This window comes from Poecilia latipinna, unplaced genomic scaffold (genome assembly GCF_001443285.1).
Source record: "Poecilia latipinna isolate Pla-1442-1.1 unplaced genomic scaffold, P_latipinna-1.0 Scaffold1913, whole genome shotgun sequence".
In the NCBI taxonomy this organism is placed as follows: Eukaryota; Metazoa; Chordata; class Actinopteri; order Cyprinodontiformes; family Poeciliidae; genus Poecilia; species Poecilia latipinna.
In genome coordinates this window covers 38,165-55,033 of record NW_015114529.1, presented here as the reverse complement: position 1 = coordinate 55,033, position 16,869 = coordinate 38,165, and the positions used below count along the sequence as shown (strand labels likewise).

At 42.3% G+C, this 16,869-nt stretch overlaps 1 protein-coding gene across 1 annotated transcript in view; it reads right to left on the bottom strand.

Annotated features, from left to right (window-relative positions):
- Window positions 1–298: 298 nt before the first annotated feature.
- The window catches only part of LOC106935134 (mediator of RNA polymerase II transcription subunit 13-like), a gene marked incomplete at its 5' end in the record, with an annotated part of 41,473 nt that continues 24,902 nt past the window's right edge, over window positions 299–16,869 (bottom strand). The window contains 16 exons of the mRNA XM_015015451.1: window positions 299–431; window positions 2,108–2,208; window positions 3,385–3,549; window positions 3,626–3,762; window positions 4,467–4,655; window positions 6,300–6,458; window positions 6,589–6,731; window positions 7,784–8,007; window positions 8,535–8,726; window positions 9,606–9,840; window positions 10,265–10,658; window positions 11,082–11,271; window positions 12,503–12,726; window positions 13,418–13,585; window positions 13,864–14,786; window positions 16,579–16,775. Coding sequence (XP_014870937.1) covers window positions 299–431; window positions 2,108–2,208; window positions 3,385–3,549; window positions 3,626–3,762; window positions 4,467–4,655; window positions 6,300–6,458; window positions 6,589–6,731; window positions 7,784–8,007; window positions 8,535–8,726; window positions 9,606–9,840; window positions 10,265–10,658; window positions 11,082–11,271; window positions 12,503–12,726; window positions 13,418–13,585; window positions 13,864–14,786; window positions 16,579–16,775 — 3,774 coding nt within the window. The remainder of the gene's footprint in view (window positions 432–2,107; window positions 2,209–3,384; window positions 3,550–3,625; window positions 3,763–4,466; window positions 4,656–6,299; window positions 6,459–6,588; window positions 6,732–7,783; window positions 8,008–8,534; window positions 8,727–9,605; window positions 9,841–10,264; window positions 10,659–11,081; window positions 11,272–12,502; window positions 12,727–13,417; window positions 13,586–13,863; window positions 14,787–16,578; window positions 16,776–16,869) is intronic.

Here is a 16,869-nt window from a genome sequence, read left to right as displayed (position 1 = left end):
CGGACTGGCCAGTGACTCTGCTGCCATGCTACATTACCATGACAAGTGACTGTCATTTCTCTCACTCTCATTTATCGGGACTCGGCTTCGAGCTCCTCCCGCCCCTCCGTTCTCCGTTACTCCCTTGTTGCCAACGAGTCGACTCTGTGGACCTGTAGCAGCCACAGGGGGATGGGAAGCAGGGACTCCATCTGGGTACAGGATCCAGCTCTGTACTCCCGGTGTCGTCCTCGCACGACGCGACCGGATGCTTTTGCTCCCTCTCTGAAACGTGTCTCCGCCGTCAACGGGCCGCTGGTTACAACATGGTCATGATGAAGTTGTACATCTGGTTGAGCACCACAAAGTGAATAGGCAGACATGATCTTCGGTCCTGCGTTGCCGGGTCGCACGTCAGCCAAGAGAGAGCGTTGTACTGCTCCAGCACAAATCTGCTCCGACACACACACACACACACAAACACACACATAGACTCTCAGTTGTGTTCTCATTCAATTCAAAAGGTAGCTCTGAAAATCTATGCAGCAACTAGGTCTGGGCAATGTGGCTTAAAAAAAAAAAAAAAATCAGATTTTTTCATACCATACCCGATCCGATTTTAATTGATTATTGTTGCTCGGGCTGAGCGATAAATCGATTTTATCGACTAATCATCATTTTGGCTTTTCAAGATTTAATTTTTGGAAAATCTTTTCTTTTTCCTACCAATAAACTCCTTGTGTTTCCGTAGTTCAGAGCGATGGCAGAACGGTCTGACGGGCATGTTTTACAGCTCCTATTTATTTGGACTTAGAATATTAGGGCAGTTATTTTAATACGATCTTTTAAAATTGGCAGAATAAAGTCATAATGTTAGGAGAGTGAAGCAGTAATTTTATGAGAACATAAACACAAAAATCTAAATTAAAGAGGACTGTTGAGCATCTTGTGAAGTTGTGTTTCTTGTATTGGTTTTACAGGTAAGGAAATACTTCATCTTTTAACACATCAGAATCAAATCATTTGTAGCAAAGACTTTGAAACGGTTGAGTTTGTCTATTTTGAAAAAAGAACCACACTGATTGACCCCGTCGTGTCATGAAAAGAAAGTGAGAAAAAAGATAAATAGATAAAAACTGGAAAGCAGATATGGTATGAAAGATTTAATTTTTAAGCCACATCACCCACCCCTAATTACAAATGACCCCTAATTACAGGTTGTATGACGGTGCATTAGGGCCGGGCTATCAGAGGTTTTGTTTATTACTAGAACACTATTATAATATTGGCAGAGTAAAGATGCAGTTTTACCAGGAAAAACGTCTCAATATTATGAGGAAAAAAAGTTGTTTTAATAAGAAAAAAGCTACAATAAAGTTATCAAAATATGACGTGACTACCATAGTACGTGGGGTTCTTTATTCGAAATAGACACACGTGTTTTCACAATCATTTCAAAATCCTGCTGCTGATAATAATTTGATGCTGATGTGTTAATAAATTATGTATTTCTATTAAGTACCTTAAACTTAAACCAAAGTATAACTTCACAAAATGCTCAACAATCCTCACTTGTAGGTGGGGCGTGGAACCCGTTGATAACTGCTTGCAGTTCTAGTAATTTTTTACTGTCTTGTTGGAGTACTCATAAAATTACTACTTTATTTCCTAATATTACAACTGTATTCTGGTAATTTTATGACTTTATTCTTGTAATTAAAAAAATAAAATCATCCTAGCCTGGCCCAAATATTCTGCCGTATCTGAATTTGAATTTAAAGTCTAAATAAATAGAAGCTCTAAAACTTGTCAAACAAGATGGCGACCCTGGGCATTCAGTCGTCACTCTGAACTATGGACACTCTAGGAGTGCATGGGTCAAAAAAAAAAAAAAGAAGCAAAACCCACAGATTTTTCAAAAATTAAATAATCAAAAACCAAAGAATTCAACTTACAGCCCATCCCTGGTAGAAACCAACAAGCAGTTATTCAAACTTTGCAGGAAACCTGTGAGGTTTCACAGGAAATTCTCTCTATAAATGGAAACGGGGCTCGCCAAAAGCCAGGAGGGTGGCAATAGTAATCTGTGCTCTTGAGTCCAGGTGGAGAGCGGAGTGGAGTTGTTTACCTGAGCACCTCTGAGGTCTGATTGGAGTCGAGGGGGTGGGAGTGCTTGCCATGCAGCAGTTCGTCTGATTGCACAGAAGACACATGTAGGTGCAAAGAGGCCTGAGAGAGGGAGAACAAGGAGAGAGCCGGTGTCACACGCCATCAAACAATTTAACCTTTTATTTCATCTCATCATAATAATTATTGATATTTTCACTGCAGCGGGATAGTCACGGTGAGTGTGTAGCCAATTCCAGAGGCAATAAATATCCCCGGCAAATCACTGTGCAAATATACAAGCTTGGACTTAACTGGAATATAGGCTCACAAAGCTCTGAATGCGCCGCAAGTAATTCACATTTCACAATCTGCTCAGATCTTTTATAGTGTTTTCAAAGGCTTTTTGCAGTTTTATGGAGTGTTGCATACTGGAAAGAAAATCTTATACACCACTATAAGCCATTATTTTAATTTCAGATTATTTGTAATAAGGTTAGTTTATTAAAAATCAATCTGCCTGAAAATACTTCAAGTACAATGTGGAATATGTAAATATCTTGTCACAATCTCTACTCCATTCATGTACATCTTAATATATTGGGGTATAATTGAAAAGGTAGTTTGTTTCAGTAATTACTGTATGTTCAAAAACTGGAAGTCACATGGAATATAGATGGTATTCCTTCATTTTGATATGGCTACAGCGAAAAAAAACAAAAAAAAAAAACAAGAAAATCAACAAACTGCGTTTCTCAGAAAATCAGAATACACAATATCAACAAAATCATATTTTTTTCACATGAAATGTGGATAGTGATGGTAACAGTTTGCCCGACAGAAGGTCCCTTGCTGTTCTCAGACTTCTGTGTCTTAGAATATAAGTGGAAAGTTGAGTGGAAGGGAAAAAATTGTAGCAAAAAACAGCATAAAAAAAACAAGAGATAACTGCAACCTTATATAATAAATAAGTTTTACTTTTCAAGTTGAATTACTAGAACAAATCAAGTTTGCACTTGTCTTCTAATTTTCTAAAATTCACCCGTCTGTAAAGTCTGATAAGAAAACAGCTCGATGGGACGAATGAGCAGGTTCTGTCCAGCAAATAATGCTAGCAGCACATCATGTTCTGATGTTAATCTGGGGCGTATCTGATTTGAAGAACCGGTAAGAACACCTAATACAGGTCGCTTAGATTTACATAAAACCTCTCTAAGCTCTTTTTCACCTGGATTGTAATTATTTTTTTTAAAGTAACCGCAGTGTAAGGCGCTATAAGCACAGGTCCGTGGGGGCTACCTTGAGGAAGAGCGGACACTGGTTCTGAGCCTGCGAACAAGCTGACCAGAACCAGTCGGGCAGTGGGCCGGCCTTCGCAGTGGAGACAAGGTAGCCGAGCGCCAGGGGTTGCTGCAGCAGGTTGGGAACCTCTTCATGGGACTCCATCCGGTCTGTGCTCTGACCCTGCAAAGCGGGTGAAAGCCGGACGTTAGCTCTGCTAGCGTGGAAAAATGCGACGCGTGCGTGTGTGGCGACCCACCTTGCTGCCGTCTGCTCCCTGGTGGTAGTGATGGCTGGGGGAGTGAACTGGGGAAGTGGTGGGGGAGATGTTGATGATGTCTGGGTCCAACTCATTCTCCTGGTCCAGCAGGTCAAAGATCCCAATGTCAGACCCGTCTAGGTTCAAGCAGAAGAACAAGTTACGTTTAGGGACGCACCGATCCACTTTTTTTCACTTCCGACATCGATACAGGTGTCTGAGGTTTAGCATCAGCCGATACCGATCTGATACAAAAAAAAAAAAAAAAAAAGAGTGTAGAACTGACCTAAAATGTTTCCTTTTAAAAAAAAAAACGACATGAATGTACTGAATTACAAATTTATTTGACAAACACACCGATAGCTTCACAAACACCCTCCCCAAAAATACAAGTTTAATTTATTCATTCAGTGCAATTAAGAGCATAACAGCCAATAAGGAAGCTGAAACCGACAAAAACAATAAATCAAACGCCTAAGAATAAAACATAGAAGGATAGATTAATACCTAATCTAGATTTTTTTTTTTTTTTTTTCAATATCGGGACCGAAGCAGATATTGATATCGAATCGGTGCATCTCTTTTTAATGAGCAATTTTTTATTGTAAAAAAGGAACTGGAATGCAAGTAAAAATAAATCATAGAGGAAAAAAGATGAAAGACCCTTAAAGGTTTCTCCTGACAGCTAAATAAAAAGATAATATTTGGAAGCAAGCAGAAAGGAAAAAAACAAAACATAAAAAGTAGCAAAATGTAACGAACTAACCTGAAACTAGAAAAAAAAAAAAAAGAAAATAAAAAAAAACAGTGACAGCGAGACGGATGAGGGAGCGTCACTGACCGGTGGTGGGGTTGAGGATGTCAATGTTGCTGTCGATGTTAGTGTAATTGGAGCTGGCGACCTGGAGAGAGGCGGAGGTGGGAAACACCAGGATGTGGGTGCAGGAGGTGTCCTGCGGGGTGTTGAGCTGCGACGTCTGCATGTTCAAGGTGGTGCTCCTGCGAAACACGGAGCCTGTGGAGACGGAGTCTGGGAGGAACAGAGAGACAGAGAGTCAACAAAACACAGCGAGGAGACGAGGAACGGGACGCAGGAGGAGGAATTCCTTCACGGAGCTTAACCCGTTTCTGAACGCCTCAAACGTCCCGTACGCTTCTGGACATCAAGCTGCGGCTAATATTAAACAAAGATCATTCAAATTCAAAAATACTTTATTGATCACGAAGCAAAATTAAATGTCGTTCCTTTTGGCAGGAAAGATCTCTTGAGTCGTAGAATCAATAAATCACTTAAGTAGAACCTATCGGACAACATGAAGTAGGCTAAGAGACTTAAAAAAGTAACGCTTGAAGAAGTTGAAGAAAAGTAATACACGTCTAGAAAGCGGTACCAAAGCCATTTCTGAGGCTTCCAGGCTCCAGAGAACCACAGTGAGATCCATTATCCACAAACGGAGAAAACATGGACGCAGCGGCGGGCCTTCCAAGATTAAAACGTCCAAGAACGATCCAGAAGGTCATAAAAGATCTACTGCAGGCCTCACTTGCTTCAGCTGGCATCAGTGCTCATGACTCAACAGTAAGAAAAAAAATACAAGGAAAAAAAAGTGAGAGCTCTAATAAAAACCAAAAAGAACACAAACAAACAACAACAACAAAAATATGCAAGACATCTAGTGGAGCGGAGACAAAAAGTTAAAAAATTTTGGAAATTGTGCCTCCTGTTGGATCTGAGGCTGCGTTCACACAGCAGGACGTATTTAATTTAGAGGAGGGTAAAAAGATTGGAATTGGGTCGTTGCATATGGGCAAAAAAAGGAGCATTTGGGTCACATTCATCTGCTGTGTGGACATTGCCATACTGAAACATGATACAGTAAAACATGGCGGTGGGTAGTGTGATGGTTTGGGGCTGCTCTGCCTCTTCAGGACATGATTTTGATGAAAGGGCAACTTCTGGCCATCAGCTTGAGATGCTCAAGAGCAAACAAGTTATTCAGAGAGTTTAGACTTAAATCTGACTGTTGCATGACCATAAATATGTCACTCAATTCTGCAAAATTTCTCCAAACAAGTCAACCTCTTTTTCACGGTTTGAAATATTTCAATGTAAAAGAAGAAATCTATAGAAGATTTAGACTTGAGCAATTGAATAAGCACTAAAATGTTTCTTTACAACATACAGATGACATAGCAACACTGCTGTAGGACCTGTTCGTTTTTTTTTATTTTTTATCTAAGGTTAAGCTTTCCAAACAGGCGATGTTCTCTGTTGAGCATAACTCTACATAATCCTGGCATGATCACTGACACTTCCCCCAGCTTGAGTGACCAAAATAAACCCATCGATCTGGCTCTCCATCACTGAAACGAGATCGATGGGCATCTGAGAGGCAGTGCTTCATGAGAGAAAGGTACACCAACGTCTCCACCATCAATCTGCTCTGGACAAGGAGGCAGATATGTTTGTGATATGCGGCTGCCATCCATCATGCCCCACACACACACACACACACACACACACACACACACACACACACACAGACACACAGACACACACGCACTAAAAGTCCGCTCCTTCAAAGCAGCTGGTTTAAGAGGCGCACATTGCAACTCAAACACAAAAAGTCATATTCATAATCGTCGACTAGACGATGATGTGCACACGTCGTACCTGGCATGATGATGAAGGATCCCTGCGGCTCCATGGCGACCAAGCACACGCTGAGGATGCTGGGAGTGTCGGAGGCGGAGATTCCACACATCCGACACATTTCCTTCAGACGTCGGCTGAGCGACTGCAGGTTTCTCCTGCTCAACAAAATGCTCCAGTCTGAGATGTGGAGACAGGAGAGATGACAAAGTGATGAAGTGCTGCTTTTTGTTGGAACTGTGCACTGTGAAAGATGCAAACCGATCCGGTTCTGTTGACGCAAATAAACTTAAAAGGTTTTTTTTATTACCTTTTAACTCTCCGTGCCCCATCCTGCCCAACCGGCCAATCACCACTCTCCAGGGAACGGATGTCATCTGCACTAGTCCTAAGCACCAATCCCACAGCTTCTGCAGGCCCAGTCGACGTACGGAGCCTTTTTTCCTCCGAGCTCTGTGCAACACAAACACTATGGGTTGGATTTACCACAGCAAATAATTATTGTATTATTCTATCAAATATTCTGATGATTAATTGATTAATCGGATATCAACATCGGCAGATTCTGCAGATTATATATATTCGCCATAGTCTTGTTTATGCCATATTAGAAATACAATAAAATATCAAAGTGAATAAATAATTTAATTCATTTTTTAAATAAGAAAAACATTCTAATGCCTAAAATGCAACAGCATGGCTTTCCTAAAGCGAACGCTTCATTATTTGTAGCAAAGGAAGCAACTTCAACTCAAAACATCAACATGTGAAAAGTTATTAACACAAAGTAGAGCTGATCTGTTGATTCATTTTTTGGACAAACCAATTAATAACCGCTTAGCAAAAGGTGCTTATTATGCTATTTGTGGAGTTTTGGATAGGCCTGTCCCAATAACAAATTTTGCTGGTCGATAAATTCTCCCAGTCATTATTGCGATGTTGTTGTTTTGAGGATTTTTTAAGAATTATGTTGATATTGGCATAATAATGCAAAATTCCCCTCTCAAAGACCAATAAACTTCAATTTTATAAATAACAGTTAACACTGGAAATGGAAGGTATTTTAAATATCAATAATAATAATAATAATAATAATAATAATAATAATAAATTAAATACATTACATTGTTTTTGTAAATAAAATTATCCTTTGAAAAATATTATTCATAAGAATGGAAATTATCAAGCTCCTTCTAATTTATTATGCAATTAATTGCTTATTGCAACAGGCTAAGGTTTTTCATTTCAAGTCCAAAATATATACATTTCCTGTACAGTTTTGATTTAATTGCTGATCGGAGTGTGTTGCTCTTTCAGCAAGTGTTTTTTTTTTTTTTTTTTTTTTTGAGTCTGCATACTACAGTTAACGATTAATCAGTTGGAGACTATTTCAATGAATCAATCCATCACAATTAATCATTTCGTCCCTAATTTCTAATTCACATTAATTAAACCGGCCTTACCGGGAAAAAAAAAGCCCCTCCAGAAACAGGTTTCTGTCCTACCTGTTAGGCACGTCTATATTGATGATGCTGGTCTCCAGCAGTTCGCCGTACAGGTCTGTGCATGTGGCCAAAAGCCACCGCTGGTCGTGGGACAGGCAGTATCCCACAAACATCACGTTGTATTTTTGCGACGCTTCACCAAACGTCTCACCGAGTTCCGTCTGTTTGTCCTTTACCGGCGCCAAGATGAACGGCGGCGTGTAAAGACGCAAACACTCCGGCCTCTGCAAACACAAGGGAAACGCAACGCTCTAAATATGAAGACGTGTAACACTGCTAAGTGCTTTTGGTCACTTGAAGTAGACCGATTGGTCTGAGTTTATTCTATGCTGTATAAAAAAAAGGAGCTTAAAAGTTTGGCAGTAAGAGGAAAAGGTCAAATTCGCTGCAAGGAAGGAAGCTGACTTAATCAGATCCCGATCTAAGATCCTCCCTTTGTCTAAACCGGCAACAGAAATCCCATTATGAATGTTTCAGGGAGCTAGCCAAGCAAGTAATAGAACAAACTCTGGAGGAACAGAGGTTACAAGTTCTTCTGGTTCTACTCCAGTATAAACAAAACACCTTAGTAAAGACATAAAAAAAAAACACTAACTATATTTTCAGAGATGAGCTGAATACAGATAGTTTAACATCTGTCTATCAAAGCTTTTGCCTCCAGGATAATGCCGAGGAAAAACGATGCTTTCATAGCGGCATAAATAACTTTGTGGGGGTTAAAGAGCAACAAGTTGGCTACACGTCGGCTCACCTCTGTGCTCTTCAGCGAGTTGTCGATGGCTAAGCCGGGGCCGAAGCCGGTCAGCGACTTGACGTTGGTGGAGGTGGGCAGCGGCCGTCTGCACTGAGCGAAGACGGAGAAGGCTAGAGATTTGAGGTGCTGTGCGTAGATATGTCGGTCTTCTCCTCTGACTTGCTGAAGTAGATACTGACATGGGACAATCTGGAGACAAAAAAATCCATCAAAGGCCAGAAAGAAACAAAAAAAAAAAAATACTAACAATCTCAGTGGAATCTAGAGATAACATGTATTCCTCCAAATATTACTCGGATTATATGTTTATATTTGAATCTAAAGATGCGTTCACATGAGCCCTGCTCAGTCCGCCTTAATCAAACTCTAGTTTGGTTGCAGAGAAAGTTTGGTTAGTTTGTGGAGGTGTGAATTTGCAATTGGAGTCTGATGAGGATCAAAAAAGCGAACTCTGGTCCGCCTAAAAACCTCGGTCTTAGTTCGCTTGAAGTGAACTCTGGTTCAGTTTGAATGCAGTGTATAACTGTCGAGTGGACTGGAGACCACTCCAAAAGCAGTAAGTGGACTATTGCGCAGGGCATTCTGGGTAAATACCAGCAAAACAAACATCTAGCGCTAGCGAGAGAAATGTCTCGTGTTTTTTTTTTTGCCAAAGATAAGAGAAACCCTACAAGTGCTAAAATCATTTTGTGAAGAATTAAGTTGCACTCAGTGTCTTCTTCAGGGGTTTTTGTCGTTTCCTTCAGTGGTTCTTGGTGCAGCGCCGCCACAGGCGAGGAGGGTGAACAGGTTATTCAAAAGGGTTTGGTTTGGTTGACAGTGTAGTATGAAAGCAGACTGCACCAGCTTAAAATATTACAAATGTTGCAGTTTTGGTCCCCAATTGAATGAAGTTGACTGAAGCATCTCAATAATTGTGGATTCAATTTAAGTGTGTTTCGTTTTTTAATGAATTCATGTTGGAGACTGCGTTATCATTCCACCCTAAACAAAATGACTCGCACGCCCCATTAAAAACCAACGTAATGCTCAGCCCGGGACGGCAAGCTGCTCGTCAAGTCGCCTCACCTGTACAGAAATTGAGTTGCGGATGTGTGGAGGGAGACACTGAAGCATCTCCAGGTAACAGCGAAGCAAACCCAGCGTCCACACGCTGGAGTGGGTAGGCCCGGGCCCCGAGCCGCCGTCGGCAGGCTCCTCGTAGCTGAAGGGGTCTACGATGTAAACGACGATGGCGGGAGGGTAAGTCACAGCGTGGGACTCCCCGTCTGTGGGCACGCCGATTTTCTCCCGCTCCAAAGTGCTAAGAGAGAGAAAAAATAATTAAATAAATAAAGCTCACTTTCAGTATTAAAATACATATAATCCATGAGATTAAATAGTGATGTGATTAAAAAATTTAAGACCTGTGTTTAATGTATTTACATTTTTGTTTTATGAATGTAATACACTTAAGGCCTTAATTGTAGATAAGTGAATGTAAAGCTGATGACCTACTGAAGGCGGGGTGCCAGAAAGAGCTGGGGTTTCTTAAAGAGACAGAGCCCCAATTTCAAGCCGTTAAATTGCCATGTCAAATTTCTTTTAAGTCACGTTTTGAGCATTTTTATAACTCAGGGCATCATAATTGCTTGGTTGTGTTATAAAAAAGGTTACTATGTGGCTGGAAAACACCTAATGCTGCCCCCTTTAAGGCTTCGGATGCGCGGACTCCCTGTGTGCCGAACCTTTCAGGAGGCTCCGTGGGTCCCTGGGCCTGGCTGCTGGAGTTGTCCCCTGAGGTAGCAGCGTTCTGGGTGCCAGCCTGCTGTCCCAGCTGTCCGCTCTGGGACCCCTGGCTGTTCATGTTTCCGAAAGGCGGGAAAGAGTTGGGTTTGCCGGACGGCATGGCGCTGCCAGGCTGGCCCGAGGACGCTGTGAGGCCGTTGGATGATGCTGAGGCGCTTCCAGAGCCACCATTGCTGCTGCTGCTGCTGCTGTTGGGAACGGAGGAACCTTGCTGGCTGGCTGTGCTGGAGGTGGAGTTGGACTGTTGAGTGGATGACGTCTGACTGGATGAAGAAGAGGCACTAGGCTGTGTGAGGAGTGAACTGTCTAATGTCTGTGAAGCGAGGTAAGGAGCTACAGGGAGAGACAAGAAGACACAGTTGGAATTTCAGGAATGAAACAGAGCACCAAGTGAGGAAATCCAGTTATAACAAATATGCAACAAAATGTTTTTTTTTTTTTTTTCATAAAAGTTCCAGACTGCAAAGTGCACAGTAGGTTTTTCATTGTAAATATACGAGTAGGTACCATAACGCTTCCATCTCCTGCTGTCTGACAAAATTAATTCACTCCACAGAAACACCCTCCCACACTGATCTCACTTTTAAAGCTCCCTGCCTGACCTCTCTAAAATAAGAGCTAGACAACTAAACCAAGAGGTGCTGAAGGTGGAAACCGACGAGAAACAAAAAAAAAATAAACGTTGCATTAAATGCACAGGAATCATAAAGGCCGCGTTTCAAGAGCAAAAACACCGGGAGCGTGTCCGACGCGTACCGAGGTTGTGTCGGCACACTTGTGCGTAAAGCTTGAGCTTGGTGAAGGCGTCGCTGTTGCTGCCGGCAGCTTTATGGAACCAGTCGCTGACAGGCTGGTCCATCACGCTTTTGGTTCCGCTGCCGCCGACGACCACTATGCCGTCGGGGTAACTCTTGGAAATCGGCCGGTGCTGGCCCAGACGACAGGACTGATGAAGAAATGAAAAAAAAGAAAGAAAGAGAAATTAAATGTTATTTTTTTAGTAGTGTTACTACCCAAAATTTAGCTTGAGCTTCAAGTGTAGGAGAGGTTTGCTAACGTCTAAAACTTTCAGATCATTCGTTTCAACTTCAATTCGATGCCTTTGGAGAATTTTACATGACAAAATAACACAGATGTGTAAGAAAAAGCACCTGTTTTTTTGCTTTTTTTTTTATCTGAGAAGTGTGGCATGTAATTGTATTCAAAGCCTTTTACTTGGAAAAACAGTTTTGGTTGGTCTGTGTTAAAAAAAATGTCCACCTGAATTAAATAAAGCTAAATTGAGATCAACTTTGTTGGAAGCTAAGGGTGGGTATTAATCGTATCGTGTATCGCTTATCATTTCTCATTTCCCATAATATGTTTCGTATTATAAAAAGTTTTTTAATTACTTGTTGTCATGATGGATTCCAATTAATGATGTTTAACCCCCCCCCCCCCAAAACCGTCTGTGTTGTTTATCATTTTTCACACTGTTAAATTTTTTTGAGGTCCATGATGACAATAATAAAAAAACTAAAAAATTATAAACTTGGTTTTCCAGTATATATATATATTTACATTTTGTGGCCTTGAATCACGTTGGTAGTGAAAAGTTTGAACACCGCTGAATTAGAGCATCAATAAAAATCAATAAACTTGGAAATATTATGGAACACAGTTAATCTGTGCAGTTTAGTTATATAAATCAGACATATTTATGTGATGGGCGTCATAAAGAAGCGTATTATAAATAGGAATGTTTGTCGTTATCATAATACTACAACAAAATGTGGTGATAAAACTTAACGTTCACCAATATTGGAGAATGAAAAGAAAAGAAAAGCTAGAGACTTGGGCAAAGCTTCACTTTCCTTAATGGAATGGTTTAAATCAAAGTATATAAATGTGTTGCTCAGTTCTCCGTCCAACCTGACGATGCATTATGCGCCCATTTTTCAGAGAAGAAAGGCCAAGATCCAACTGCATCCTACGTTTTTTAAATTGTTATTTTTTAAGATTTCTTTTATTAGTTAAATGGTTTACAAACCATGCATCATTCCCCTTCTAATTCTTAACCACCTTGTGTTGGTCTATAACATAAAATCCCCATAAAAACACTTTGAAGCGCCTATTAACCATCAACAGCGGATGCTTTGCACCGCCCCCTGTTTTTTTTTTTTTCTTTATTGTTTTACCTCGTAAACGGCTGTGAGGTCTCGGAAGAAGCTTTTGGCGCCGCTGAGCATGGCTTCGCTGTCGGGGCAAACCACCAGGTACCCGATGTCCCGCTGGGAGCCGTACGGGTCCAGCAGAAGCTTTTCCCAGTATGGCAAACCGAACGGAGAAAGCACCACGAAGTCGTACTCGTAGCCCACCAGGAAGGTGGGGATGGGCAGAGGCTCTGGAGACTCATCTGTGCCTGTGGACGGGAGGAAGAATAAATCACTTAAGTCGGGGGGGGGGGCAGGCGACGTGGATTAAAAATAAAATCTGCTAATTTGTTTCCAATTTTAAATCTTCCTTTCCAAAAAAAAAAAAAAAAAAGACATTAAAACTTGACTGGAAACATTTTCAAGTTGTGGCTTTTATCTCAACCATTCCTTCTGTAAGTTGGACGAAGGAGTATTAAGGGCCAGGATACAAGAAGCTTTCTTTAATAAAGAGAATATAGTCGTAATATTAGCAGAATAAGGATCGACTTTATCAGAAGAGCGTCTCAAAATGAAGAGAGGAAATAAAATTCATTTTAATGAGAAAAAATTCTGGGTAATTGATTTTTTGTTTTTCATGTAAAACTTCTCATAAAAGCACTGCTTCATTCTCTGAATATTACAACTTTCTGTTATTATTTCAACATTATTCTTGTATTACTTGTATTCTAATAATGTCATGACTTGATAGTGAAAAGTAAATCTCAATTTCAAACAAGGTGACGGGCCTTGATGGTGAATGTAAGTAGTGAACTAGAGGGGGGAAAAAAATGCAGATTTTCCAAAAATCAGATCTTCAAAAACCAAAAAGTTGATTTATTGCCCAGTTCTGACTGAAACTAAAAGATACCAGACAACATGAAGCAGACTGGTCTGCAGCGATCTGACGTCCGACTTTACCATAAGAGCCACGTCCAGCCATCTTGTGGAACTGCTGCCAGGTGAGGGGGCCTTGAACGCCCCACGACCGCACCATCCTCTTCTTCTGAATGACATCCTGGAGAACAGGCTGGAGCGACATCAGCACGCGCAGCACATCCTGAGAGCACAGGGAACTCACGTCCACCGCTGAGGATCATGGGAACAAAAGACAGACTGATGAAACCAAGGGAACCCAACATGCCACACAGAACTTTATCCTCACGAACAACAGAAGAAATGCTTTGTCAACACAATGCTGAGGCAAAACCGCCTGGTTGTTTGGTTCCTCCGGGTAAAGGGTGTTTACTTTGGAACAAATAGCGACTGCTGATTGGTTAGTTGCTAACAAACCCTGTGGATTGACCGACTCTCCCAGAACTTCTTTCTGAATACATACTGACATTGTGTAGTGTGATCCCGCTCACCGTTTTGTTTGGCCCAGTGATGAAGGCAGGTGCTCTTCACCAGCGCCTCGTCCACTTTGCCGCCCGACATGTTGTCCATGAACTGCCTGCCGTGCTCCAGAGCCCTGTAGCAGTCGTTGCGGTAGTCCCTCTCCTCCACCCGCTGGCAGGGGGCCGCGGGCGCGCCGCTCGACCCCCTCGACGCCGCCTCGTGCTCTATGACCGAAATGGGCGAAAACGGGTTTGTGCACTGGTCCTGCAGGAGCACGATGAGCTCGTCGGGAACGCGCTCCCCTCTCCCGACCCCGGTCCTCTCCAGCGACGAGAGTCGCAGCTCCTCGAAGCTCTTCTCCGCCTCCTTGCTGACGTCTGAGCCGCGGCCGATGATATCTAGCTCGTCCTCCAGGAAGAGGCCCGAGCCGTTCCCGTATCGCCGGTTCACCACGGCGCTGAAGCCGCAGCTGCAGGGGTCTTGGTCCTCGCCGTCGGCGCCACTCAGGTACACGCCCACGTCGGCGCCTTTGATGTTCATGTTGCACACGCAGATGCAGCAGCTGTCGAAGTTGCAGTCCTTGAAGAGGTTCATGACCGACTCCGAGAGGATCAGCGTGACGTAGAGGCTGTGGGCTTCGGGGATGGAGGGGACCGTGGCCGGCTCCACCGAGTTCAGCGGCCGGCACGTGGAAGGGGTGGACGCCGGGGAGTACAGGTCCGAGTTCTCGTACTTGAGGGAGCCCTGGACGCTGGATGGGCCCCGAGGGGTGCGCGGCGTCCGGGGCGTGCGCGGCGTGGGGGCCGAGAAGCGTGGGGTGGCTGGGGAAGGCAGGATGCCGGTGCCGCTGTTGCTGGGGGGAGCGCTGTTGGACATAAAGGGGGTGTGGGTCTGAGGGGTGTAGGTCTGGGTGTAGTCCTGATCCATGGCGCTGCCAACACTGGGAATATTACTGAGAGAAGACAATGAAAGACGGGGGTTAGAACAAGGAAGGGTAAAGATATTTCTGCAAAACCAGAAATATCTTTGCTTTAATTCTTGGTTCTAAAACCACGGCCAAAATTGGCACATTGAGAATTTTGTTACTGTGTTACTGTAAGTGGGACCTGGTATCACTTTGTGTGTTCACCTCTAACAAAAATATCAGATTTGTGGCTGCTCTGACACAGATCAGCCTGAAAAATCTCAGATTATGCTGAATAGTCTATTTTCTCAGACCTACTTCAAAATATTTTGTCATATGCAAGCGCCAGGAATTTATTATACAGGACGTGCAGGAGATGATGACATTTTTTTTTTTTTTTTTTTTAAGGCAACCATTGTATTTTTCTCACTTAACATTTAAATATCTTGCATGTAAGAGAGAACGGGTAATACAGAAGCGACGCCGAGTGACCTGAACTCAGGATTCTTATCCTAACTGCACAAAAACACCAAGAACAAACGAGAGAATGAAAAATGGGTAGCAGGAAAACATAAGGAGGAAGAAAAAAACCTTCAATGAACAACTCGCTAAGTGTCCCTCTGAGGTAAGAGTTTATTTTGGAAGGGGAACTAACTGCAAGGCCTTAGAGAGTCACAAGGGGAGGAGGATAGAGAGAGGGGGAGTACACCATGTTCCTCGCTGCAGGAGGGGAACAACTCCTGGCACAGGCCCATAAATAAAAAGTCCCAGATACAGCACATTCAGAGTGGCATGGACTGCAGTGACTGTGCTACAAATTAAGATCTTTATCTCCCATGCTGAGCTGTGGCCAGACTTATTAGAGATGGAAGACAGAAGTGCCGAGCTGAAAGAGACGGCTGTGTGGTTGGTGTCAGTTCAATATTTGGAGGCGTGGCCAACACGGCCTGAACGGCTTCGCTCACTCCGCTGCCATCGCTGAAGCTGCAGGGAGACTAAAACGGCGCAGAAAATCAATGTCGTCATTCACTAGTTCTTTGGTTCGCTGATTGGCGCGGTTGAAATTTTAACGGAGGAATTCGGGTCAATGGGAGGAATTCCAGATGGAGCACGAAAGGGAGATGAGAATTGCACGTGCATCCTTTGAAAGGATCGAGTGAACACTAAAAGGATGCTGATATTGCATTTTAAGCCAATAAAATGTTTATATTCTTACTAAAAAACTGAATTTATTTTTTTCAGTTTGGTATAAAATAAGCTGAAAGTGTCACTGACAACATAAAACCACTCACATGATTTAAAAAGATTAACTACTGTACTCTCATTCTGCATACACAAAACTTTGAATAATAAGCATTTAATCACTATTATTATTAATTAAAAGCTTTTGTGTGCACAGAATTTCATCTTTTTAAATAATGTAAGTGGTTTTGTAGTCAGTGACACTTTATGTGGATAAATAAAAAATCTGCAGGATGAGCCCTTTTTTTTTTTTATCAGAATAATCGGTAACTAAAATAATCATCAGTTGTTGCCCTAAAATCTTGTGATAATAACTGGAATAATCTGTTTTAAATTAAATAAATCTGATCTTGCTGTATGGTTCTGGTGTCTCAATTGGAGCTCTCCCATCTCCCACTGATAATCCAGACCCTCAACTGCTATACTGCCATACGGCGGTCATGCATGGATAATGGAGCTGGCTGCCAAGGTGGTGTCCAGTGGGAAAACAGTTGGTGAGCACGGACAGAAAGAGAGCAGAGGATAAATATACACCTCCAGGCACAAGTAGAGGGGAAAAAAAAAAACAAAAAAAAAAACAAGGTGGTGATGGTTTTACCTGTCTTTGTTTAGGAAACCCATCACAGGAACAGTACTGAGCATCTCCCTGCCCATCGTCCAGCTTGTTCTGTAGATGCAGTCCTCTGGTAGTTTAATGGGAGGGAGACACTGGCTGGGCAACGTCTTCAGGGGGGCGAACATGGAGCAGCCTACAAATGCCTGACACAGCTCAGGCTTGTACACAAACGAGTAATCCTATAAAGAAACAAACAAAACAAAAAAAAAAACGCAGAAGAATCGCTTAGCTTCTTAAATCAAAAACATCTCAACATTTACTTTCAGCTTGCAT